Here is a 27638-nt window from a genome sequence, read left to right as displayed (position 1 = left end):
ATAATATTAAATATTATTTAATGCAATTAATATTGCATTAAATAATAATGGAACACCAGCATGATATAATAATAATGCTGTAATAATATTGCAATAATAGTATTATTTATAATAATAATAATAATAATAATAATAATGGAAAACCAGTGTATAATAATAACAATGTAATAATAACTAGAATATTGCATTAAATAATAATAATGGAACACCAGCATGATATAATAATAATGCCGTAATAATAATATTGCAATAATAGTATTATTTATAATAACAATATTATTAATAATAATGGAACACCAGCATGCTATAATAATAATTGCATTATTATGAATGCTCAACCTCTCTTTGCCCCGCCCAGCTCTGTGGGCGCGGCCTTCACCCTTGACAAGCCCCGCCCATTTCGCCTCGCCTCCTTCGGGACTCCTCTGCGCCCTCCCGCCTCTCTTTCCTCCCTCCCCAACCTGCTTCATAAACTTCGCTCTCTATTGGCTGCGGCCCCTGCCAGTCACGCGTACGCAGGTGTCCCGCCCATGCCGCGCCTGCCCTCCGTCCCCGCACTTTCCCTCCGCCCCCTTTTCTAATCCTCCCTCGCTGATTGGCCAAGACGGGGGGGCGTAAGGGGCGTGGCCCGAGGGGAGGAGCCCAGAGGAGGCAGCGACGACGGCAGCTGCGGCTGGACGAGCGAGCGCGAGAGACCCGAGGGGAGGGGGTGAGTACTCGGGGTGGCTGGTCGGTGGGGCGCGCGCATGCGCACTGCGTACCTGCACCCCTCCCCTTAAAGCGTGTGGGGTGGGTGGGGGGATCTCATATGGGTCTCTGATGTGGTTGGGGGAGGGGGAGGGGGAGGGGTTCTTAAAATTATTAAGGTCACGGGGAGAGTTGAAAGATTAATGCCCCCCCATATAGTCTGAAATAAGTGTGGGGTCTTAAAGACCCATTGCCCCCCCAGGCCTTAGTTTTATTTGGGGTGGGGGGGACCCTAAAGGCCCATTTCTCCCCCTCCCCACACTGGAGGGGGCAGGGGCAGAAGGCTACGGGTTAATTTTTGCCTCCCCCCTTCGTTTTGAAGTGGGGTGGGGGTCTTCTGCATTGCCCCCCTTCTGCCTTGGTTGTATTTGGCGTGGGGGGGACCCTAAATGCCCATTTCTCCCCCCTCCCCACACTGGGGGGGAAGGCCAAGGGTTAATTTTTGCCTCCCCCCTTCATTTTGAAGTGGAGGTGGGTTTTTTTTGCCCCATCTCTGAGATGGGGGGGCATGAATGCCCCCTATTTCTGAAATGGGGAGGGGGTTAAGTTATTAAGGTAGATAAGTGTGTGGTTTTTTTAAAAAAAAGCTTAATTGTTTCCTGCTACCTGAGAAAGGTGAGGTGAAGTTTAAAGGTGAATTTGCTCCTCTTTTTTTTTACACCTCCCCCTCCAGCTTCAGGGGGTGTCTAACCTCTGCCCCCCTCCTTGGAGTGGAGTTGGGGGGGACTTTTGACCATTGGCTAATATGCCTCTGAAATCAGGATGGTTTAAAGGTTAATCCCCCCTTCCCAGTTGACATTGACAGAGTTATTTATTGACCCTATATACCTAGGAGTGGGGAAAAGGTTGCTTATCCTCCCCCCCTCCTGCTTGAAAGGACGTGAGATCCTCCTTCTGTCTCTCCCCACCCTCCAAAAAAGCCAACCCAGGTTTAAACGACAAGATAAGAAACCTATAATTAAACTGGGGAGGTGGGTAAATAATAAAGCCTTAGCTTCACCCCCCCCCCCCTAAATAGGTAGACTAAAAACCCAGCTGTACCTGTGAAGGTGGGAGGCTAAGGGTTAATTCCCCCCCCCTTATTAATTATAACTTACTTGGTATAAAGCCGGGAGGGGAAAGGTTATGTTTGGATCTGACTCACCCCCAAAACATTTTTTTAAAAATATTTTTACTACCGCTTATTATAGTGGGAAATAAATATAATCAAATAATAAGTAAATATTATTTATTTCATTTCTACACCGCCCTATAGCTGAAGCTTTCTGGGTGATTTATAGCAAATAAGAAAAAATATGAAGAGCGTCCTGGTTTGAAATGTGTGTGTGTGTGTATGGGGGGAGTTCTTTGCCCTTCTCAGTTTTGGGGTTTTGGGAGAATAAATTGGGTTGCTTCCCCCCCCCCCCCCACACACACACCCTCCTTCAGTTGGAGAAAGGAAGCTGAAAGTTAACCTAAACCCCCCTAGTTGAATGGGGGAAAGAGGAAAAATAATAATCACACCCAGAGAATGAGGATGGATTCCCCAAAGTTTAATTGGTGGTCGTGGGGAGCTAAAATTTTAAGATCACAATCTTATGCCAGCTTAGACTGGGAAAAAATGTGGACAACTCCCAGGATGGCTGGCTGGGACATACTGGGAATTGTAGCCTCCCCCCCACACTTATTTCAGACTATATGGGGGGGCATTAATCTTTCAACTCTCCCCGTAAACTTGCATACGATTGCATCTTAAATGGATCTACAGCTTGAAAGGGGTGGGAGAAGCTTCAAGGGTAATCGTTCCCCACCTAGATATTAGGGAGAGGGAAGGGGGAGAGAGAAATATTAATTACCCTCACTTTTATTATTTATTTATTTATTACATTTTTATACCGCCCAATAGCCGAAGCTCTCTGGGCGGTTCACAAAAATACAAACCATTAAAAAGCGTAATAAAACAACCAACAGTCTAAAAAAAACCAAAACTTTTGCGGAAGGTTTGTAAAGAGGACACGCGGCTTTCCTTTCACCTACATTTCAAGGGGGAAATAACTCTTTCCATAGGGCCTGGAAGTCACCAGGGGGGTCATTGAGGTCCCTCCCCGTGGCTTGCAAGAGAGGAACTTTGGACCAAAATTGTTTTTTTAGTAGTTGGGCGGGGGGAGTTAAAGAAAAAAGTGTATTAGCTTTTTTTTCTCCTCTCTATTTCTCAAACGTTCTTCGATCAATCCAGTACTTGAACTGGAGAGTTGCTTGCCGTCCCATAGTTTGAGCTTACTGCGGGGAGATGTTAGTCCTTTCCCCCCGTTTTTATCCTGTTTTTCCCACTCAGGAGCTCGGCATCCGCCCTTCCGTTTTATCCTTGCGACGTGAGGGAAGGTGACAACAGCTGGGATTGTTTAGCTTGGAAAAAAGGAGGCTGAGGGGAGACAGGATAGAGGTGTGCAAAATGAGGCATGGGGTGGAGAAGGTGGACAGGGAGACGTTTTTCTCCCTCTCCCATAATACTAGAACCCAAAGGCGGCCGTCCCATGAAGCTGATGGGTGGGAGATTCAGGACAGATCCACAGAAGGAGAGTTCAACTATGGAACTCACCGCCACAAGATGTAGTGATGGCCACCAATTTGGATGGCTTGGACCAATTCCTGGAGGAGGCGGCTATCAGTGGCTACTAGCCCTGATGGCTATCTGCTGATAATAATAATAATTAATAATAATAATTTGTTTCTTACCCACCTCTCCATCCTGATCGAGGCGGGGAGCAACAGTAAGTATAAAATAAATAAAATACTGATTAAAAACATCGTATACGTTGTTAAAACTTCCTAAGAACATCCTAAGCATCCTAAAAGGAGAAGGCTATCCGTGGCTACTAGCCCTGATGGTTGTGTGCTACCTCCAGTATCCGATGCAGTAAGCCTGTGTGCACCAGTTGCTGGGGAACATGGGTGGGAGGGTGCTGTTGCACCGTGTCCTGCTTTGTTAGTCCCTGGTCAACCTCTGTGTGAATGGAGTGCTGGACTAGATGGACCAGCAGGGCTCTTCTGATGTTCGTAATCACAAATGGTATCAATGCCCTCCCGTGCAGCGGAAACGGCGGTTGACACCCTCAGGTGAAGTTTTTTTTTTTAAAAAAAGGATTACACCAGCTTTCCCTAATCTGTTGCCCTCCAGATGTGTCGGACTACAATCCCCATCATTCTAAGCCAGCTTGTTGGGCGTTGTAGCCCGGCGCACCTGGAAGGCACGAAGTTGAGGAATCCTGCCACATTTATTTATTTATTTTATTTATTTCATTTTTATACCACCCAATAGCCGAAACTCTCTGGGCGGTTTGCATGGAGTTAAATGATCAAATGCTTCAGGGATACTCAACCCAAACACAGACACCGTCTCCTATAGTAAGTCCTATAGTAAGGGGACGTAGCATTTCTTATCTTCCTCCCCTCTAACAATACAAGCACGTGCCTCCCTAATCACACCACGGCAGACGCGAGGAAGACAGCCAGGCCCACGTTCCGAGATCCTTTGGAAGGAGAAAAAGGTACAACGTTCTTTTATATTTCACCCGGAGCCCAAGGTTTGCGTAGCCTTTGGTCTACCAAAGCTATGCATAAGAAGTTGCTGCTTCACACCAAAGCCAGATCTACACCTTGTGTCAAATCGTTGTGAATGTGGAATAAAAAGCAGGAAATCACCCTATGAAAGCAGGGTACGGGTTGCTGATTGTGCCCCAACAGTGTTCACACAGTGGCCGACCAGCCATCGGCCAGGGATGAACAAGCAGGACATGATGCAACAGCACCCTCCCACCCATGTTCCCCAGCAATTGGTGTACACAGGCATACTGGAAATAGCACCCAACCATCAGGAGTAGTAGCCATGGATAGCCTCAACCTCCTCCTCCAGGAATTGATCCACCCCCCTTTGAAAGCCATCCAAATTGGCGGCCACCACTACATCTTGTGGCAGTGAGTTCCATAGTTCAACTCTGCGCTGCGTGAAGAAGTCCTTCCTTTGATCGGTCCAGAACCTCCCATGAATCAGCTTCATGGGATGGCCCTGTTGGGTTCTGGCATTGTGGGAGAGGGCGAAAAATGTGTGTTCTCCAGGATCGGACAGAGAAATTATTTGGGGAGATTTCTACCTTGGAAAATACCCATTCCGCCCCCTCTCAAATTCTCTCCCTGCCAGGCTGCCCTCCCTGTTGACATGAAGGCCTGTTTTACCATTCCGATAAAGGAATCCTCTCTGGTTTCCTCTGACGGATTTGCAACTCTGCAACTAGGAATCCAACTCTGCTGTTCTATGATTCTATGAGATCACCTTTCCAAACTTGAAAGTTAGCTCCCTTTACGTGGACCTAATTATGCTGAGTTTACGTCCAGAGTGCTTGTCGATCCCCGCTTTTCCCTAGGTGAGGGCTGCGTGTGTATTTATTTATTTTTTAAAATACTTCACAACCTCTGTCTATTTCTGGTATGCTCCATTGCACGGGCGGTTAGCGGCCGTGCGGCTTTCCAAAGTTCCAGAAGTCGAAACAAAACTGTGTTTTGTCCCGGGCCGTTTGCTTTTTAGCAGACGTGGTTTGGAGCCAAACTGCATTTCCACGTCGAGCGGCGAAACGCAAAAGACGAAGCGGAGGACGACAACGGAGCGTAGACTCACACACGCTGGGCCGAAAGGAACGGCGTCTGCGCTGTTCCACACACGGAAAACAAGCCCAGGGCCTTCTTGGAATTGACCAAAGAGCTTTATGCAGCCTTGTAAACAAGCGTGTTTAGGGCTCTGCTACATTTCTAAGTTGGGAGTGCACAAGGATGGGTTCCCCCCGCCTCTGGGAACCGATTTGGTTTTCCTCTGGTGGACGCAGGACGGCGGAGGGTGGGGGTGAAACTCCTGCGTGAAACGCCTTGTACTCGCCTACATAGAATTTCTTGTCACCCGTGGTGACCAGGCTACTGTTTAAGCCAGAACATCAGGCTGTACAGCCTTCCCCAGAACACTACACTCCTCTCCTTCCAACTTCTCTTCACGCAACTATACCTAGAGAGGTACGAAGAACTGGAAATCACGTTTTCATTGGCACAGAGCTATCAGGGCTAGCAGCCATTCATCGCCTTCTCCTTCTCTAGGAATTTCTCCAACCCCCTTTTGAAGCCATCCAGATTGCTGGCCATTACTACATCTTGTGGCAGTGAGTTCCATACTTTAACTCCATGCTGTGTGAAGAAGTCCTTCCTTTTATTTGCCCTGGATCTCCCACCCATCAGTTTCATGGGATGACCCCAGATTCTAGTATTTTGAGAGAGGGAGAAAAATGCCTTTCTGTCCACATTCTCCATACCATGCATAATGTTGTACACCTCTGTCATGTCTCCCCTTAGCAGTCCCAGCTGTTGCAACCTTCCCTCATAGGCGAGATGCTCCAGACACTTAATCATTTTAGTTGCTCTTTTCTGCGCTTTTCCCAGCTCTCCTTTGCTGGAGGTATTTAAGCTAGGCGGCCATCTCTCAGGGACGCTGTAGCTGCATTACAGATCTGGCATTGGACGGGGTGGACTAGATGTTCTCAAGGCTCCCTTCCTATTCTATGAGTCCCTGATTTTGTGTGGATCTCAGAGTTCTGGCAACCCTCTTTCAACTCCAGAATCAAACGAAAAACAAAGTTGATCCTGCAAGCCTGAATTCTGCCTAACTTTGCTGTAGGCGGCAGCGTATGGTTGGAAGAAGTGCTATGAATTTCCATCCCAGGAAGTGAGGCAGGGGTAGGAGGTTTTCAGGCAAGAAATGCCACCAGTCTCTCTTCCTGCCCCACATTTCCCCCAGCATTTTGTGCCACACTTGTCACGTTGATCTTTGCTCCTGGTGCCTTTTGCATTTAAAAGCAAATCTCCTGGGAATGCTCCGGCCTGGGCAAAATTGCATTTCAGTGTTGCCTGTTGAACGAGTTTGGAGGACGTTAATCCTCGCCGAATCTGGAATGAATTGTTCAGTGTGCGTCTCTGCCCCACCCATCTCTTGTCCGATACCGGCTGGCATGTTGGCTCAGATAGACTATCCTCCTGGCCCCTTGCAAAGGGCCATTCCTGGCTTTGTTGAAACTTCCCAGATGAAAAGAAGTTTTGTTTCTGCTTCGTTTTTAAAGAAATCCCTATTCTTTGCTAATTCCTGGTCTTCTCCGGGCATGGTAAACAGGGGTTTGCTTCCTCAAATAATTGAATTCACCAGCTTGCCTTCCCTTAACCCTTTTTAAGGGTTAACTTTACTCACCAGCTGTGTGGTCGCCTAGGGTGAGTTAAAGACCTTCTCCAGGCAACCAGTCTTCTCCCCCCCACTTTTTTTTTTTAAAAAAATTGGAAGATAGTTGGTTGTTCATCTCTTTCAGTCGATTGACTTGTGCCACAAGTCACAATAACAGACATTGGAGGCTATGTTTGTCCTTCTAGACTTCACCAACAGGCTTCTGTAATCGTCGCTGTGCTAGGATCGTGTGTCAATGAAAAAGCTGTGTTCTTCTACCTGGAGGACCTCTGGAAATAATCTCACCTTGCACATCTGATTCTTGGTTTTGACAGCATAAGGCAGGGGCTGGCAACTGCCAGATGTTTTGGACTACAAGCCCCGGGAGTTGTAGTCTAAAACATAGGGATTTGCAAGACATTTTTCTCTCGCTCTCAAAATACTAGAACCCAGTGGGATCATCCCATGAAGCTGATCGGACAGACAGAAGGATGTGGTGATGGCCATCAATTTGGTTGGCTTTAGAAGGACATATTCATGAAGGAGAAGTCGGCTACCAATGGCAGCTCAGCATAGATTAACTCCAGGATCAGAGGCAAAATGTCTCTCAATGCCTGTTACTGAGAAATAGAGATGTAAAATTTCCAGAAATTTTGAAGCCAAGGAAAAAAACCATTCTCCCCTGCACACATTCCTCCCCCCACCCCAGATTTTTTTTTGGAAATTTTCAGAAAAAATGCATATATTTTTTTTGGCAATATTAGCACTTTTTACAGATTGAAAGTCACTTTGTTACTTTAGGAACATGAAATGTAATTACGTCCAAATTGGTTTGGCATAAAATTGTCACAAGTGGAATATTAAAAGTGCAGTGTATTCACGCAATTAGTACAAATTGAATTTCCTGTTTTAAATTTTGGCTTCCGTTTCTTTTGTAACAGATGGAGCTGCAAGCCCCTGAACTGTAAGGAACCTCTTTGGTTTTGCCAGTTTATGAGGAGCAGGCAAAAGACAAAAGAAAAAACCCACAATTTAAAAACACACACACATAAGAAACCATCATTAGTAACAAAGAAAATTATTTCTGTCTAAAACATTTTATTCATCATGCTAAAACAAAACATTCCATGATCCATTTTTTTGCTTCATTTTGTTCCAATTTTTCCAGGGGGACACACACACACACACACACACACACACACAAAAAGGCTTCAGGGAAAAATGGGGTTTCCCCCCACACCCGAATTTTTCCGGTTTTTCCCTGAGCTTTCACATCTCTGCTGGGGAACATGGGCAGGATGGTACTGTTGCCCTCAGGTCCTGCTTGCGGTCTTCCTATTGGGGAAAGGATCCAGATGTTGTACTGGAAAGTCTTTCAGCCTAATCCCGTGTGGTTCTTACGTATATGTCTCTCCCTCTGCTAGTATATCTTTAACCAAAATAGCAAACCCATCCGCTCTTGTTTGCATTGAAATCAGCACAGGAGACAGAACTGTTGCAGAGTAAATGAATACTCAGCTAGCAGCAAAGGGCTTTAAGCAAGGGGGGGGGGGCACGTTCGTATATGAAATCTGAGACCAGGTGTGTGTGTGTGTTCCAGTATATTGCATGCCAGCCCGAAGGAGGTAAACTCCGCTTTTCGGAGCGTTCAAAGTTCCCGTGTTTGAAATGCATGCAATCGGGCGAATCAAACCCTGCATGCAAAACGTTTTTTTGACAGCTCCACCTGATGTTTGAACGCTGCAGCACATCTGTGGCTGGTTGTGTGTGTGTGTTTTTAAAGCTTGTGAATGCCTGCCTAATCCCACCGGGACGGACGCAAACACGCCCAGGCAATCTCCGTGATCTCTGTACGCGGCTGGAAGCACGAGGGGCGGTTTGCTCAGCTACCCGGGGGTTTAGGGGGAGTCTGGATTCTGCCAAGTTACTCCGCGGCCTCTCACTCTTTCGCCACGAATCCCGACGCTGGGCCCAGGCAAGGTCAATCTCTTTCTTTCTTTCTTTCTTTCTTTCTTTCTTTCTTTCTTTTAATAAACCCTCTTTCTCTCTGGTTTTGCATTTTGGGGAGTTGAATGCACTCGACGTCTGGGCAGAGCGCGAAAAGACGGGGCAGGCTGCCAAGTTTTTATAAGCATCTTAAAACCCCGACCCACAGAAGTCCTGTGTTTGAGATTTAAATCTCAATTCGCAGCCCGTTGCACCGCAGAATTAAAACGAACGACGGCCCCTTCGTTTCTCTGCTTGCCGGCTGTTTATTCTTGTCCGCGTTCAACTCTCACCCACTTCTCTCATTTTTCTCTCCTCGGGACGGGTTCGTTTGAAGTTTTGCTTCTGCTCTTTTAAAAGTATCTTGGGCCACGTTCTGAAACGCACGGACCAGGGAGAGATGACCCATTGAATCCGGTGGGGCTGACTTGGAAGTTAAGGGGCGCAGGGGGTTTAATGCTGGGTACGGTCCCCAAGGACGGGTCCCCAGGGTGGAATTCCTCAGCAGGGTTGCTGGGAAATGCATCCTTTGCAAGCAGTACTTCTCGGACTTCCAGGGAGTGTAGAGGAAACCCCCCCCCCCCAAGGGTCTGCGGTGGAGACCCTGTATATGTCAGGGGATGGAGAGTCTTGAGAGAAGGAAGGCAGGGCCCTCCATATGCTATGCGAAAAGCCAGCTCCACCTGGCTTTACCTCTCCCCTGACCACCTTCCAGCAGCCGTTCAATCAGGCTGCCGCAGAGGGAGAGGAGAGAAGTCAAGCCTCTCCTTCAGCTCAGCCAGGAGACCAGCCACGCTGGGCTCCCTTCTCTTTCAACAGTTTCTTCTGCTTGTGCGAAGACAGCCATGGATGCCTGGCGGCCGCACGGGTTCAAAGTGGCTTTCCTGCTGGCCTTTGTTAAGGACAGTGTGCCTTTAAGAACTGGCGCCTGAGTTGCTTTCCTTTGCCCTCCGCGTCCCTTCTTCCTCTTGTGTCGTGCTGTTTTTGGACTGTACGCCTGAGGGCGGGGACTGCCTTTTTGTATTGTGGCTGACTCGTAAGCTTCGCTCGGGAGTCTTCCTGGCTGAAGAGTGGGCAGTGCATGCCTTAAATAAATATTGTGCGAGGGCTCAGCCACACCCTGGCTCCGTAATCAATCCAAGGGCAGGAACTGGAGTGTCACAGAACCAGCAATCCCTTGTGACTGTGCGTCGGCCTCCCCCAACCTGGCACCAGCTGGTTGTGTTGGGCTACAACCCCTATCATCCCCAGCTGTCTGGGGATGATGAAAGAGATCTCGGGGTCGTGATGGACAGCTCAATGAACATGTCCACCCAGTGTGCAGCTGCTGTAAAGAAGGCAAACTCCATGTTAGGCAGGATAAGAAGAGGAATTGAGAATCAAACTGCCAGCATCGTACTGCCTTTATACAAATCTAGGGTGAGACCACACTTAGAATACTGCGTGCAGTTCTGGTCACCACACCTAAAAAAGGACATTATAGAGCTGGAAAAAGAGGCAGAAAAGGGCAACTCAAATGATCCAGGGGGCTGGACCATCTCTCCTAGGAGGGAAGGTTGAAACAGCAGGGATTGTTTAACTTGGAAAAAAATCGGCTGAGGGGAGACCTGATAGAGGTGGACAAAATTCTGCATGGGGTGGAGAATGTGGACAGAGAGGCATTTTTCTCCCTCTCCCATAATACTAGAGCGCAACGGGGTCATCCCATGAAGCTGATGGGTGGGAGATTCAGGACAGATCAAAGGAAGGAATTAAACTCTGGAACTCACTACCACAAGATATGGTGATGGTCCCCAATTTGGGTGGCTTTCCAAAGGGGTTGGATCAATTCCTGGAGGAGGAGGAGGAGGAGAAGGCTATGAAGGGCTACTAGCCCTGATGGTTCTGTGCTACCTCCAGTAGTAAAATCAGTAATCCTATATGCACCAGTTGCTGGGGAACATGGGTGGGAGGGTGCTGTTGCACCATGTCCTGCTTTGTGGTCCCTGATTGCCAGCCAGTTGGCCACTGTATGAACAGAGTGCTGGACTGGATGGACCCTTGGTCTGATCCCGCAGGGCTCTTCTGGGGGAAAAAACCACTCTAGGCCCAGCACATTTCATGGATGAGCCCAGGATGGATGGTTCAACTCCAGTTGCAATCAGCTTTTTGGAGGGGGAAGTTTCAAAAGGGGTTGTGGGTTTTTATAAAAAGTTATTCGTCCTGGAGCAAGGCCAGCTTCCTTGTTCTGCTCGTCACGTGGGGAGACCTGATTTCGTGCCTGCTTTTGATTCCTGCATCTGAGCTCGGGACCGTCCGGCCATCGTCGCTGTTCTGTCCTTGGCGCTGGTGCATTCCGGACGAGGGGACGTCAGGCAGCGTTTGCAACGGGCAGGCTTCTCTCCCTCCTCCTCTCGTGGCCAGAAATAAACCAGGATGGAAAAGGGATAAAGGATGGGAGAACAGCCAAGAGCAGCTGCCTTTCTGTTTTTGGGTGCTAGCTTTCTGCCAGCGGGGCCTGTGTCTCTGGCTCGGCTCAGACGACACGTTTCTCAACGGTGGTTTTAGAACTCCACGGTGGAGTTTTTGCCATCACCGTTGAGACACGTGTAGTCTGGTGGGAAAACTCCATGTAACGGTGGAGGGTTTTTTAGAGAAACCCTCCCTGCAGAATATCCACGCTGTGCAGAGGAGAGTTCCTGCACAACCATTGTGTAGAAGCTCCGTGGAGTTTTCCATTGCGTTGGCATTTCCCGCTGGCTGCGGAGTTCCCCGGCAAGAGCGGCGAAATTATTATTATTTATTACATTCATATATCGCCCCATAGCCGAAGCTCTCTGGGCAGTTTACAAAAGCCAAAAACAGTGAACATTAAAAAGAAATGTACAAAATTTAAAACCATAAAAAGCATAGAATACAAACAAAAACGGACAATATCCATTTAAAAAACCAAATATTCTTGGGTCAGTTAAAAACTCAGCTGTTAAATGCCTGGGAGAAGAGAAAAGTCTGGACCCGGCGCCGAAAAGATAATGTTAAGCCTCGTCGGGGAGATCATTCCAGAATTGGGAGCCACCACTGAGAAGGCCCTCTCCCTTGTTGCCATCCTCCGAGCTTCCCTCGGAGTAGGCACTCGGAGGAGGACCTTAGATGTTGAGCGCAGTGTACGGGGAGGTTCATGTCGGGAGAGGCGTTCCGTCAGGTATGGTGGTCCCAAGCCGTGGAAGGCTTCATAGGTTCAAACCAGCACCTTGAATTGGGCTCGGAAACATACAGGCAGCCAATGCAAGCGGGCCACTCTAGGAGAGCCGCCGGGATTGCTTTTTTCAGCAATGGCTGATGGGATACCGTTGGGAGGACCGGGGGAAGGAGAGAGGGCGGATGAACTGTCAACCAAACGCTGCGTTGACTTTTACTCAACTCCACGGTAGCCCGCGGTCCCACGACGGCGGAGTTGGAACATGTTCTGTTGGGAGCATGGGGGAAAACCTTGCCTGCTAGATTCATCCCCACCAAGCAGGATATTCCACTATGAAAGTGGTATGGAAAACGCAGGAGCCACACGACTGCTTTATAGTGGTATTGAAGTGCACTGAAAACAGTTGGGGGCTCATTGACTCATACAGTATGCCGCTTCCATACCGCTCTATCCTGCTTGGTGCGGCTCCTGCCTTTTATGTACCGCTTTCATAGTGGATTATCCTACTAGGTGTAGGTGAGCCCTCTGTCTCTCCCTGTCAGGGGTGGCGCTTCTGAATTAAGAAAGCTTACATTTTTGCCCTCTCCCCGTTCGAACCTGGTAGAACCCAGGAAAGACTCCTTGGCGCGTGGCTGCTAAAAGCATGGCTCTCTTCTGCGGAAAGAGGCTGGTAACCAACGAGGCAGCGGTGAACGTTGATGTTCCAAATTCGCCTTGTGGCTTGCTTCAAGAGCTCTTAAATCGATTGCTTAATCTTTTCCCCCCGTTTCTTTCTTTTCTCTGCTGCTTCAGGAGACGGATTCTTTTCCTAGCCAGCCCCTGAACCTGGTATGGGTAATGGTCGAGCGGCGGACGGCCAAGCGAGTTTGAAACGGAACGATGCCGAGGCCGTACGCCACGGACGGAGCTTGCCGGAGGTGAGCGGAAGTGTTCCTTTCTGGGACGGGACGGATTCCACCTCCGAGTCCCTCTCGGGGGCCGCGGTCCCATTGTGGGCGGGACTAAATGCAAAAGAGTCGGAGTCAAAGGGGGCATGGGCAAAATACTGGCCTGTTTTAGTTTAAAGCTCTTAGGGCTAGAGAATGGCCTTCTCTGCGGTGGCACCCAAACCCTCTCCCGTGGCTCATCTCCTTGATTGCTACTTTTTAGGCACCAACACGGCTGCAGAAACGCCTCTCCTAAGACTTAGTTACTAGCCACAAGAGCGTTAAACTGAAACAGGCTCTTAGTGTGCCACGGACGTGGCAACCAACAGATCGGTGGCCCCCCTGATTCTCATTCCAGCTCACGTGGTTTGAATCCCACAGGGGCAAGAGAAGTTGCGTCAGATCCACCGATACTGACGGATCTTTTTCCTGGTCCTGGTCCGTCCCAGTTCTGTTGAAGCCTATATTCATTGAATCTCTGCCTCCAAATTTAATCTGTGTTTGCCTGCTACCGCTTAGGTGGGTCTCCTTAGATCGGAGTGTTGTGGAGACCCTCACAAAATGGCTGCCGTGGGGGCGGGTGCAGACTGAAGGAGCCCCTCCCCCCCAAATGCCTTGACACAAAAGAGACCTGCTCATTGGACGACCGCGACGTCTTTTATTCAAAGACCGATGCGTTTCGGGTTATAAAAAAACAACACCCTTTCTCAAGGTCGTTCTACGCCAAAGAGAAACGTAAAACCGTGACTGAACACTTTGTACATGAATCAACCCTGATTAAAAACGCATTTGACGGGACTTATTTCACACATCCCATCCGAGCAGTGCAGAGGAACCCGATACCCAAAGGACAAACTGTATTCGCGTTGATCGAAACTCACGCGAAAGCCTTTTCAATATAAGAACGTAAGAAGCTCAGTTGTTACTCGCCGTAGGAGATTAGGCAAATCACTTGTGGTCTTGCGGGTTACTTGGCTGTTGTCCTCCAACCTGGGTTGGTCTTTTGTTCCAGAGTGTCCAAGAGAAGAGGAGTGTGATCCATTCCTTGGTATCTGGGGCGTTTGCCGGCGCCGTGGCCAAAACAGCTGTGGCGCCGTTGGATAGGACGAAAATCATATTCCAAGGTATTTGGGTGGGTGGGGTGAAGAGGAGCCGAAGACTTGCTTCATCTCTTTCTGCTCCTGAGGCACATCTGTATAACTTCTGCATTTGAAAGAGAGGGGGGGTCTGCATGAAGGAAAGGACATTTCTGTGACATGTATACATTACAAATTGCCTTTCCGCTGTTTGTATAGATGACTAAACAGCTACGTAGCCCTGAGCACTCTGCTACCAGAAGGATTAGAAAGTTGGGGCGTTGTTTATGAAAGCCACAGTCCTCAGGAAGCTAAATTCTGCAAATCCAGAGCATGCACAGGCCGCAATTCAAGCGTTGGGCCAAGCGATGGTCTGTGCTAGCCACTGTTTAACATTTTGGAGCGGCTTCTCTGTGTTCCGTTTCCATCTCCTCAGCATTTTTGTTTCTTGATGTGGCGGCCTTTGGAGACAGAGTGATGTGCCGCCCACGGCCTCCCTCGGTCGTTGGTTCCGTTGTCGTACTGCTCTAACAGGACGTTTTCCCTAATGTTTTGCTGTACTGCTCTAACAGGACGTTTTTCCTGATGTTTTGTCGTGCTGCTCTAACGCTCAGGAAGTTTTTCCTGATGTTTTGTCATACTGCTCTAACAGTCAGGAAGTTTTTCCTGATGTCCAGCCGGAATCTGGCTTCCTGTGACTTGAGCCCGTTTTTCCGTGTCCGGCACTCTGGAGTTGACGCACCATGAACTCCGTTCATAGAATCATAGAGTAGCAGAGCTGGAAGGGGCCTCTAAGGCCATGAGTCTAACCCGCTGCTGAATGCAGGAATCCACCTTAAAGCATCCCTGACAGATGGCTGTCCATCTATGCTTTAATGTTCTGAAGAATTCTGGCTTCCCATTTTGTGAGAATGTAGCCGAAGTCTTTCACCATGTTGAAGGGCCTGCATTCAAGACCTAATTCCCCAATGTGCCATCATGGGCGTCTGGCAAGATAATAATAACAATAATAATAATAATCTATTTATTTAAACATTTCTTGGCCACTTTTCAGGGCAGAAAGTGGCTTACTGCAAAACAATTGCATAAAAAACCCCACAGTTAAAACATTAAAAACAATAAGAATATAACTGCAATAAAATAGCAATTATAAACAATAAAAGCTAGCAGTAATAATAGGATGATTGATTGTCACCCAAAAGATAATAGTCTGGACTTTCTTTGAGAGCTTCCTCACGGGATTAACATAGCGGGTTCTGGATAACCGTTCTGTTTGGGAGGAATTGCAAAACTGGAATTACCCAAAGAGCTGTCTTAAAGAACAGATCTGTGCCCCCCAACAATGGAACGGCCCAAATTAGATCGTTGGCCGGAGGGGAGAGGAAAAAGGATTAGGTCGAGTGATGAATTAATGCTGTGGACTTTCAATTTATTTAGGAGGGTGGAGAAATTCCGAATTCCAAAACTGGTTTGTGGCCTGGATTAAAGGATCTCTCTCTCTCTCTCTCTCTCTCTCTCTCTCTCTCTCTTGTTTATTTGAGGATTAATCCTCAAATGAGGTTTTGCTGGAAAGAGATTTGGCTTGATATTTTTTTGTTATCTGCTTATCTCTAGCCTGGAACAATTGGAAGCGGTGTAGAGTTGAACTGAATTAGGAGGGGCAGCGGTGAACACTGAATTGTGCAAAGAGAACTGGAACAGAGAATTGGGTTTCTCCTTTTAAAGTATACATTACATCAAAGGGTTTATTTTATTTTATTTTATTTATTACATTTTTGCTTCTGATCAATAAGTGTCCAAATCCTTTTCTGTTTTAGTTCTCCTGACGCGCATAAAATAATCAATCCGGGCTGTTGATGACTCATGAGTTCTAGTCTACTGATTAAATTTTCACGTTCTAATATAGTGGTACCTGTATCATTAATCTATAGTGTAGTGTGGAGTAGTGGTTACAGTGTTGGACTGGGAGTCAGGAGATCCGGGTTCTAGTCCCCGCTTGGCCACGGAAACTCACTTGGGTGACTTTGGGTCAATCGCAGGCTCTCAGCCCAACCTACCTCACAGGGTTGTTGTTGTGAGGATAAAAATAGGAGAAAAGGAGGTTTATGGAGGGGAAAAGGGTTTTAGTCTTCGTTAACGATCCAGAGATAGTTATAGAAACGTAATCAGCACAATGAATCAATCAATCTGGAAACAAAGCCCTATGAAGAGAGACTGAAAGAACTGGGCATGTTTAGCCTGGAGAAGAGAAGATGGAGGGGAGACATGAAAGCACTCTTCAAATACTTAAAAGGTTGCCACACAGAGGAGGGCCAGGATCTCTTCTCGATCCTCCCAGAGTGCAGGACACGGAATAAGGGACTCAAGTTAAAGGAAGCCATATTCCAGCTGGACATCAGGAAAAACTTCCTGACTGTTAGAGCAGTGCAACAATGGAATCAGTTACCTAGGGAGGTTGTGGGCTCTCCCGCACTAGAGGCCTTCAAGAGGCAGCTGGACAACCATCTGTCAGGGATGCTTTAGGGTGGATTCCTGCATTGAGCAGGGGGTTGGACTCGATGGCCTTGTAGGCCCCTTCCAACTCTGCTATTCTATGATTCTATATGACAGCACCCTTGTAAGACTTCCCTTTACGTCATTGGTTGGCTTGGCCACTTTAAGCCTCCAGGCTTACGTGTGTCTGTGGCTTTTTCTATTTCAGTGTCGTCGAATCGGTTTTCTGCAAAGGTAAGGCCAAACGCTGTTCACCCTGTCTCCTTAAGATGTGCGGGGGGTGTCCTTAAATCCTACTGAGTTCGCCCCAGGGCCTGGTCTGACAGCCGGCGTGATGGTTGTTTGTACCTTAAAATTAAGCCTGGCTCAGTCTTTATTTTACACACGTTCGTCAACGCAAGGTGAAAACTCCACTCAACGGTTGAGTTTTTAAGGGGCATTCTCATGTAATCAAATTTATTGATTGATTGATTACATTTATATATCGCCCCCAATAGCCGAAGCTCTCTGGGCGGTTTACAAAAGTTAAAAACAGTCAACATCAAAAATATCAAAAAAAATTAAAACCATCAAAAACAACAGTATAAATACAATTCTAGGAAAGGAATTGTATCGCGTTGGTAATACAAAAGATTTAACTTCGGAAATAACGTGTTACTTCCACAACGGAACCTCTGAGAAAAATCATGTTTGATATTCTTCTAAGTAGGGGTGTTGTTTTGTAAACTTATATGGTATTTGTATTATATTTTGATTGTCGCTCCTGCTGAAGGATCTTTGCATCTGAAACGTCGACCTTTTTGAATCTTTTACATAAAAATCTTTTTTTTTTTTGGCATTACCATAAAAGACTTTTTATTCTACACAGCACCTGAGCCGGTCTATCCTTTCATACCAGACAGTGGTGTTTTTATCTCCTCTTTTTCTCATCTTCATTCCAGGGAACTCTGTAGCCAGTGGGAAAAGTCAACGCAACAGAGAATGCCACGGAGCCCTCCACCCAACACAACAGTTGTGCAGGAACTCTTCTCTTGCACAGCATGGATATTCTGCGTGGCGTGTTTTCCAAAAAAACACCGTTGCGTGGCGTTTTCCCACCAGACAACACCTTTCTCAACGGTGGTATAAAAACGCCACCGTGGAGTTCTAAAACCACTGTTGAGAAACGTGGTGTCTGAACGGAGCCCCTCTGTCCTCTTTCTCCATCAGCAACTAACAATCAATAGGCCCACCGGAACTAACCTAGAAACAGATGATAAATTAGCGAACCGCTAAGTTTTGCTCTCTGTTTTCCTCCTCCCTGCCCAGCCCTTTTCGTTTTGTGTCGTGCCTTTTAGATTTTAAGTTTGAGGACAGGGTCTGTCTTCGAATTTAATTTTTCCAACTCATCCCAGGTGCCCTCACTCAAATAAAGCTCATGGAGCGGCTCAGTTAAACAAGACTGTTGCTGCCCGCAGGCTTACAATCTGAAGAGACGTGGCACGCAAGGAAAACGGGATGAGGAGGGAAGAGGGGGGAAAAATGAAGTCTTTCATCAGGGGTGGTAGAATAACTTTGCTTCCTCCCTCATCGCCAACTGTAACCATTTATTTATTTATTACATTTTTATACCGCCCAATAGCCGAAGCTGTCTGGGCGGTTCACCAAAATTAAAACCATAAAAGCAACCAACAAATCTAAAAACGCAAATACAAAATACAATATAAAAAACACAACCAGGATAAAACCACACAGCAAAAATTGAGATAGGTTAAAATACGGAATTAAAACAGCAAAGTTTAAATTTAAGTTAAATTAGGTGTTAAAATACTGAGAAAATAAAAAGGTCTTCAGCTGGTGATGGAAGGAATACAGTGTAGGCGCCAGGCGAACCTCTCTGGGGAGCTCGTTCCACAGCTGGGGTGCCACAGCAGAGAAGGCCCTGCTTCTAATAGCCACCCGCCTCACTTCCTTGGGCAGGGGCTCACGGAGAAGGGCCCCTGTGGGTGATCTTAAGGTCCGGGCAGGGACATATGGGAGGAGGCGTTCCTTCAGATAGCCTGGCCCCAAGCTGTTTAGGGCTTTGAATGTCGGTACCATGGTGAATACTAACCAGGTTCCCTCTTAAAGACAGGGCTGAGTCCTTCAAGCCCCGCCTCTTTTATAACCGGGTTTCTGCCCTGTCCAGGAGGCTTACCGGCTGATCTACCGCACCTACCTCAATGAAGGCTTCTTCAGCCTGTGGCGCGGGAACTCCGCCACGATGGTCCGGGTGATCCCGTACGCCGCCATCCAATTCTGCGCGCACGAGGAGTACAAACAGCTCCTGGGCAGCTACTACGGCTTCCAGGGAAAGTAAGAATCTGCGGTTCGGGTCCTCTTAAGAGCCTTGCGGGATGGAGGTGGCGGGAGAATTGCCAAATAAGCTTTTTTATTTTTAAATAATCTGACCAATGGTTTATTGAGCTGCTTGGGATTAATTACAGCCCCCCCTGTTCCTAGCGCACCCTTTAAAATTAACTTCTGGCTTTGCTAATATATGACCGTCTTGTTCCTCTGCCCCTGGCAGGAGACGAATCAGAGGCAGAAACAGCCTTTCTGGTTTTAGAAATGGCCATCCGCAATTGCTTCTTTATCATAGAATCCTAGAATAGTAGAGTTGGAAGGGGCCTCTAAGGCCATCAAGTCCAACCCCCTGTTCAATGCAGGGATCCACCTTAAAGCATCCCTGACAGATGGTTGTCCAGCTGCCTCTTGAAGGCCTCTAGTGTGGGAGAGCCCACAACTTCCCTAGGTCATCGGTTCCATTGTTGTACTGCTCTAACCATCAGGAAGTTTTTCCTGATATTTTGTCATACCACTCTAACAGTCAGGGTGTTTTTCCTGATGTTTTGTCATACCACTCTAACAGGGTGTTTTTCCTGATGTTTTGTCATACCGCTCTAACAGTCAGGACGTTTTTCCTGATGTTCTGACAGAATGTGGCTTCCGGTCACTTGAGCCCCTTATTCCGTGTCCTGCACTCTGGGATGACCGAGAAGTCCCACCTGATAACGTCTTGTCTAAAAATGGCCTGGTGCCGGCCACGTTCCCTTCTGCAGTAAAGACATTTGTTCTGCTGGCAGGAAAATCTTAAGGAGATCTGTAGCAGCCACCTTTTGAGAATGAGGGGTGGGGGGGAATCCTGCCTTCTAAAAACGATTTCTTTCTGCTTTAGGGCACTCACTCCCCTGCCCAGGTTCATCGCAGGTTCACTTGCCGGCACGACGGCAGCCATGCTGACGTACCCCCTGGACCTGGTCCGTGCACGGATGGCGGTGACCCCAAAGGAAATGTGAGTGGTCAACAGCGACGCGTGTGTGATTTGGGGTCTGCGTGTAGCTGGATGGGGTTGCCCTCCCTCTGAAAGCTGAGGTGCGTAGTCTGGGGGTACTCTCAGATCCGTCCCTGTTGCTTGAGGCTCAAGTGGCCACGGCGATTCGGAGTGCCTTTGACCAGCTTCGGCTGGTTCGCCAACTACAGCCTCTCCTGGACAGGGGTAGCTTGGCCATGGTGGTACAGGTGTTAGTAACCTCAAGGCTGGATTACTGCAACGCGCTCTGTGTGGGGCTGCCCTTGAAGCCTCTCCGGAAGCTGGAGCTAGTGCAGAACGCTGCAGCTCGGCTGTTGCCTGGAGCTGCCCCTTTCCAGCATGGAACTCCTCTGCTGAGGGAACTGCACTGGCTGTCTATTCGCTACCAGGCCAGGTTTAAGGTTCTAGTACTGGTGTAGAAAGCCCTAAACAACTCAAGACCAGGATCCCTGAGAGAGCGCCTTCTCCCCTACCAACCTGCCCAGTCCCTGAGGTCATCCGAGGCCATGCTCCTGGTGGTTCCACATAGACCCATCCTCCAACTGGAGGCCACCAGGGAAGAGCCTTCAGCATGGTGGCCCCCCTCCTATGGAACTCCCTGCCTCTGGAGGTCAGGCAGGCTCCAATTTTGCATTCCTTTCGGCGCCTCCTGAAAACACTGTTGAACCAGGAAGCCTTCCCTTCATGGCCAGCCGCCGTTCAAAGCATCGATTTAAAGTATCAAACTTAAGCCGCAATATAAAGCCACAATATAAAAGTACAACCAGGATAAAAGCAAGCAGCAGTGCAGAGATTTAAAACGCAGAGTTAAAACAGCAAAGTTGAAAGACTAAAGTGGTAAAATGTTAAAATACTGGAGAAATAAAAAGGTCTGGCATTGAAAAAAAGTATAACGTAGGCTAAAGGGAGCTCATTCCACAGCCGGGGTGCCACAGCGGAGAAGGCCCTGCTCCTGGTAGCCACCTGCCTCACTTCCTTGGGCAGGGGCTCGCGGAGAAGGACCCCTGAGGATGACCTTAGGGTCCAGGCAGGCACATATGGGAGGAGGCGTTACTTCAGATGACCCGGCCCCAAGTCATTCAGGGCTTTGAATGTTAATACCAGCACTTTGAATCGGGCTCTGGACCTGGACTGGCAGCCAGTGAAGCTGAAAAAGGACTGACATCATGTGATCTCGTTGGCCAGTCCCTGTTAACAATCTCGCTGCCCAGTTTTGTACCAGCTAAAGTTTCTGGACTGTTTTCAAAGGCAGCCCCATGCGTAACGCATTGCAGCAATCGAATTAGGGATGTCGCGGGTGCCCAACTGGGTCCAAGTGTCTGACAACCTCTCCCACGTCCACCTCCATTCACGCCGTTACTCTCGCGTAAATGGGGCCTTTTCGGCAGCCATTTACAGAACGGGGGAATTTCCGGATCCTCCGTTATCGTGCACAACAGAGGCTCCGGACGACGTCGGACGCTCCCCGGGCCACAAAAGTTCGCCCGGAAGAGGGAGCGTCCAACGCATCAAACCCCCCCCCCGTACCCCCTGTGAGTTCGCCCATCTCTACAAGAGATTCATCTCGAGCCGTGGCCGTCCGTACAAATTGCGGAAAGGCTTTGATTGAAACTGCAAAAAAGAGATTGAAAGATTTCGGACGGACGGCTTCCCCCGGGGGAGGGCGGGGCGTCTCGAAGAGTCGGTGCAGCTACTGAGAAGGCCCTGCTCAGAGTCTCCGTTTAGGAAGGAAATCGTGCAGGTTTCCAGTGCCCAGGCTGTTTTAAAAAAATCCCTGGGGTTGCCTGTAAGGAGTCCTGCTGGCCCGGCCTCTGGTGTAGGCCCGGCTTACCCTTCCTTGATGAAGCTATGAGCTGGGCTTGCCTCTGGGTTTCTTTTCTCTCCCCCTCACCCAAATCCACGCACAGCTCTTTCCAGGGCTTAAAAATAGCACGGGTTCCTCCTGGTCACACGCCGTGCCAAAAACAGCTGCGACATGGGGTCTCTCATTCCCTTTGCGCGTGTGCGTTTTCCTCCGAGTCTGAAAAGCACACACAGGATACGCGCTGAGCTGGAGGTAGAAACGGATCTTCGGCGCCTTGAAGGAAAAGGCAGGATGTAAATGTAAGCGATAAATAACGGATCACTCTTTCGGCTGTCCCTTGGCCCTGAGTTCTCTTTGAGTCGTCTTACCGCGTGCACTGTTCGGCAAGCCGCTTTGGGGTTGGTTCAGACGAGGAGCGGTATGTAAATATTGTTGAAAAGCAACCGATAAATAAGCGTGGTCGGAAATGAACGCCATGAGCAAAGTCTTAACGTGCGTCCATCTTGGAGTAAACCCACTGAAATGTATGGGACGTAAATGAGTCATGATTACCTTAAGTTCCATTGATTTCAATAGGTCTACTCTAAGTCAGACTTCGGTTGGATTTTGCCCCATGTGGCCACACTTTGAAGGACTCTTCAACCCTGGAGTTCATTCTCCCTCTCTCTCTCTTTTTCTCTTCCTCTTCCCCCCATTTATTTATTTAATTTATTTATTACATTTTTATACCATTTATACCCATGTAAACACGGATCTCCAGTCCCCGGCTCCTTGCACACAGGTGTGACCCGATCCCTTCCATGTCTCCCTGGCAGGTACGGCAATATCGTTCACGTCTTCATCCGGATCTCCCGGGAGGAAGGGCTGAAGACGCTGTACCGAGGCTTCGTGCCCACCATCCTGGGGGTGATCCCTTACGCCGGGTTGAGCTTCTTCACCTACGAGACGCTGAAGAAGCTGCACGCAGGTAAGGGCCGCGGGGACGCATGCCAAGCCCCAGGCGGTGGGGATCTGTATTTTAAGCATGTCAGAAGAATCGTGCTGGATCATACAATCATAGAATAGCACAGTTGGAAGGGGCCTACAAGGCCATCGAGTCCAACCCCCTGCTCAATGCAGGAATCCACCCTAAAGCATCCCTGACAGAGGGTTGTCCAGCTGCCTCTTGAAGGCCTCCAGGGTGGGAGAGCCCACAACCTCCCTAGGTAACTGATTCCACCGTCGCACTGCTCTAACAGTCAGGAAGTTTTTCCTGATGTTTTATTATGGGAAAGGGAGGAAAATATCTCCCTATCCATCTTCTGCACGCCATGCATAGCAGCCTTCCCTAGGGTGACCCTGTGAAAAGGAGGACAGGGCTCCTGTGCCTTTAACCGTTGTATAGAAAAGGGAATTTCAGCAGGTGTCCTTTGTACGCATGCAGCACCTGGTGAAATTCCCTCTTCGTCACAACAGTTAAAGCTGCAGGAGCCCTGCTACCTGGTCGCTCTAGTATAGCTCCTGCAGCCTTAACTGTTGTGTTGTCCCCTGCCTTGATCCGGAGGGAGAGGCGGGTAACAAATACATTTTTTATTATTATTATTATTGTGATGAAGATGCTGCATGCATACAGTTTGCCTTCTGGTGCATTAAGTGTTTTTTTTTTACTGCTCCCCCCCAGCGGCAGCCATTTTAGGAAGGGCCAACGTGCCCCCCCCCAGTATCCATTTTGTATGAGCGCCCACAACATTCGAAATGTGCCCAGTGATCCCAAAACGTTCCGTGGCACCACACCGGACCTTCTTCGGTTGAGCTGGAAAGTCGCACCGTGAAGCGGGGAGAGTTTGAAAACAATCCCCCTGCTTTCCCCCCATGGCTGCGATCATTTCCCCTCTGCCGTTTGGCTGCGGCTATGAGGCTTTGGGGCACGCTTGCCCGCATGCGTAGAGCGCCTCTTCTTTCTCTCCCATCTCTCCTGCAGACCACAGCGGGCGGCCGCAGCCGTATTCGGTGGAACGTCTTATCTTCGGGGCGTGCGCCGGCCTCATCGGACAATCTGCCTCCTACCCTCTGGACGTGGTCCGCCGGCGGATGCAGACGGCGGGGGCGCTGGGGTTCACGTACGGCTCCATCCTCGGCACGATGGGAGACATCATCCGAGAGGAAGGACTCGTCCGGGGACTTTACAAAGGGCTCAGCATGAACTGGGTCAAGGGGCCCATCGCCGTGGGCATCAGCTTCACCACCTTCGACCTCACGCAGATCCTCCTACGGAAGTGGGGGCACGGCCCGAACGTGGCCAGGTAGTGGCCTACCCCCGTCAGCTCCCGGTTTATTGGCGGATGAACGAGCGATAACAGGGTGCAAATGCTGGCTACGAACCCCCTCCTTTTTGACCCCCTTCCAAACTCGGACAGGGTCCTTGTGGTAGAACCAGAACGACCCAGGAGAACACACTTGTGACGGTGACAGCGTCCTCTCCCGTTTCCCGAGGATGGATTTTGCGAAGTGAAACAACCTTCACGGCCTGTATTTCCACGAAGTGGTCTAGATATCTCTGAATTCGCTAAGGAGGGGAGAAAGGGAGGGGGCGCCTCCCCACCCCCACTAATCTCGAAAACCACGAGTGGTACCTCGTTGCCGATTTTTGGCAATGCCGTCTCGTTCACAGCTGCGCCTTTGCGGGGCCTTGCTGTCGATCCAGTTTCATCCGTATCTCAGCCTGTGTTTTTGAAACGGGACTTAACCAAGATTTGAGACCTGCTCCCCGCGCAAATATTTTTAACGCAATCGGTTCGTTTTCCAAACCCTGGGATCTACTGGATGGATGCTCCCTCTCTCTTCCTCACCTCCTTCCCACAATTCCCATTGCACAAGATAATCTCCTGAAACAAAACCAAATACTGGAGCTTTTTCGGCAGGACAGGAGGCGTCTGATTTAGAACTTCTGTGGGCACATTCCGGGGAACTCCTGGTTTGGAAACTGGATCGGAATCAACAGTGTTAGCTCGGTTGCTCTTCAGAGCAGCATTTAAATGTTACGATTTTGAAACAACAGCGTTATTCCCTGGAACGGGGACGCTCCTGGGTGAGTTTCAGCGCCGTACGGCGCTCTCGTGAGCTCGGAACGCCGACCAGTGCTTTCTTTCAGTATTACCGTTTGCTGTAGAATTTACAAGGGGGGAAAAACCGCTCGAGGGGAAACGAGAGGCGTCCGGAGACCCTATTAAGTGCCTGAATTGAACGCGCTTGAATACCCGTGGAGAATCGCAGGACTTGGCAAGCAATTGGAAGCCGCCTCGTAACGTTTACGTCAGGCCTCTGTGTAGCTTCATCCCGAATTAGATCGAACTGTTCCTGCTCTTTTGCTCTTCCCAGACCCTTCCGACCTGTCGGACTACAACGCCCAGGGTCAACTCCCAGATTCTGGAAATGGTAGTCCAACCCGTTTGCAGGGTTTGGGACGGTTGCGCTTTTAAACCTCTCTCTCTCTCGTCCGTTTTTGATTTCCGCGGCTTCGCGACCCGGATGCAAACGCTGCGGAAAGCGTGACCTGTTGACCAGGGGTGAATCGCACGCCCCGGTCGCCTGCCCGCTTCATGACGATGCAAAGAAAGGCGTGACTTAAACGGGGACCCGGTTCCGCGCAGCGGGCCAAAAATTTGCCCTCGTCCCTTTTTAAAACCCAAATGATTCTCTCTGTGCCATTAAGTAGTTGTCACGGGTTGTTGGTCATGCACCTTCCGGGGTTGTTTTAGGTGGTTTGGGGGGTTTCTTTGAAGATGGGAATGCTGGAAGTCGGCTTAGTTCTGCAGTCTTTAAAAGATGCTTCTGCACTTTATAGTTGTTGTTTTTTAAAAATAGCTCATCTGAACAGCCACAAACCATATAGTCTCGATGTACGCAATCCAGATCACAGGGTTGTCTGCAGGAGACGTCGCCTATGCAAGGGACTTGTGCTGTCAGCATAATATCTCACCTCTCTTCTCGTGTTTTTTGTCGTTAAAAAACACTTCCCTAACACCAGAGATCTCCAGCCTGGAGCCCTCTGGATGTGTGGAGTTCAATTCCCATCATTCCTAGCCGGGAATGATGGGAATTGAAGTCCACACATCCAGAGGGGGCACCAGGTCGGAGCACGCTGCCTTATTCATCCGCTCGCACGCCGAAATCGCAACCGGGGAAATCCCAAAGTGAACAACACAACTAATCCATCCAGAGAGCGCTGTTCTATCGGGAGAGGCCGTCGGCTGGCCTTCCCCAGGCACGTGGGATCACAGCTCCCATCACCCGCATCCTTGGGGGTGATGGGAGTTGTAGTCTGACTGATCTCGAGGATGTCTGCCCTGAGGAAGGCTGTTTCGAAGAGAGGCACTCGTTCCGTATTTTTCCCGGTGTCTCCACGGCCACTCCCGACTTGCTAAAAATGAAATATCCGAGCTGCTTTTATCTCTACAACCCCTCGCCGCTGTTGCCTTCCCAACAAGCCATAGACCCTCGATAGTTCCGAGACCGGCCTCAAAAACATTTCGTTCTTTAATCGATGTGTGTCCGCTGCAAGCCACCCCTTGACCCTTGACGTGCGTTTCCCCCTGCCTTGAATTGACCGGAGCAGTGACGGGTGGACAATAACTCTCCAGAACTTTTGGACTTACAATCCCAGCATTCATGGCTGCTGGCCAGGGAGGCAGGCAGGCAGGGGCTCATGGGATCTGAAGTCCAGAATTATTTGGACGTCAAACCTTCTGCTCACGTCTGGGCTAGAAGACCGTTTCCCGGGGCATCTTGGGGTGTGTCTGTACTTTCAACACTCATCCCCTGCTCTTCATGGGGAGCAGCGTGAATTTTTTGGAGCAATGGTTCTGGGACGGGACCTTTCCCCCCATGGAATCCAGCCAGGGGTTCCTTAACAAAAAGAAAGAAATTAGGGTTCCCCCCACGTTTCTCTGCTGCTGCCAACCTTCCCCCGTCAGATGAAGAGGCGACAACGGCAGCTTCGTAGGTTGCTTTTGCGTAGTAACGGGACCCACCAGATTGGGTGGGGGGCTGCATTAACTCAATGCGCCTTTAGGGGGCGCTGTGGTATTCTTTCCATCAGGGCTGCTGAGGGCCTTTCTAGCTTTCTACCAGCGTGGGAACATTCCCCATGGAGATATGGCCTATTTCAGATATAGTTGGAGATATGACCTATTTCAGCCTTCCCTGAACTCGGCGCCCGCCAGGTGTGTTGGACTACAAATCCCATTAGCCCCCAGGCAGCAGGACCGTGCTGACTGGGGGTGATAGGCATTGTAGGCCAACATATCAGGAGGTGAAAAACTGTCACGTACATTACAGAAAATCCTGGTGGCACGTTTCAATAGGGAGCATCCAGGCTGGATGGGCGCCGCCATTTGCTCTGTGCGAATGGCGTTGGTGATCCCAGGATATCCACAGCCAATCTCTTGCATGTCTGCATGCTAAAGTGTGTGGAATCGTTAGTGATTGGGTGAGTGCTCTCCAGGGAGGCGCATCTGCCATTATGGACATCCTCAAAGCTTTCTGGAAAATGTAGCGGTCCCCGGAGAATCGTCCGCAAACTGCACATTTCAAAGGAAGCGGAATTAGACAGCCGACCAGTCAGTGTGAGGAAGGATTCTGGGAGCCAGATAACTCCACGCACAGGGACACGCCGTTGTAAAAGGCTGCTTTGCGAATCACACACACACACGTCCGTGTGCAGAACGCCGGCCACGACAGCTCTCCGCGAGGTTCCGTGGGTTCAGGGGGGGCGGTTTTTTTAATATGGTGAATGACCCATTTGTTTTATATAAATGTTTATAGTGACATCATTGTAAAGCTCTGTGCCAAGAGGAGGTATATTTAATAATAATAAAAGTGATTTATCCAGTT

At 49.1% G+C, this 27638-nt stretch overlaps 1 protein-coding gene across 5 annotated transcripts; it reads left to right on the top strand.

Moving 5' to 3' along the window:
* Positions 1-623: 623 nt before the first annotated feature.
* On the top strand, positions 624-27638 carry SLC25A42 (solute carrier family 25 member 42). Of its 5 annotated transcripts, XM_063147138.1 has the most exons (9): positions 2804-3108; positions 4192-4274; positions 12930-13054; positions 14076-14187; positions 16841-16866; positions 18800-18966; positions 19829-19945; positions 22583-22734; positions 23728-27638. In XM_063147138.1, the coding sequence occupies exons 3-9, from the start codon at positions 12968-12970 to the stop codon at positions 24051-24053; spliced, it is 987 nt and encodes a 328-aa protein (XP_063003208.1). In that variant the 5' UTR covers positions 2804-3108; positions 4192-4274; positions 12930-12967; the 3' UTR covers positions 24054-27638. The 5 variants fall into 5 exon arrangements, with proteins under 5 accessions (XP_063003209.1, XP_063003208.1, XP_063003211.1 ...); XM_063147139.1 differs by lacking the exons at positions 2804-3108; positions 4192-4274 and adding an exon at positions 624-709; XM_063147141.1 differs by lacking the exon at positions 4192-4274.

Source organism: Elgaria multicarinata, chromosome 23 (genome assembly GCF_023053635.1).
Source record: "Elgaria multicarinata webbii isolate HBS135686 ecotype San Diego chromosome 23, rElgMul1.1.pri, whole genome shotgun sequence".
In the NCBI taxonomy this organism is placed as follows: Eukaryota; Metazoa; Chordata; class Lepidosauria; order Squamata; family Anguidae; genus Elgaria; species Elgaria multicarinata.
This window is presented reverse-complemented; position numbering and strand designations above follow the sequence as displayed.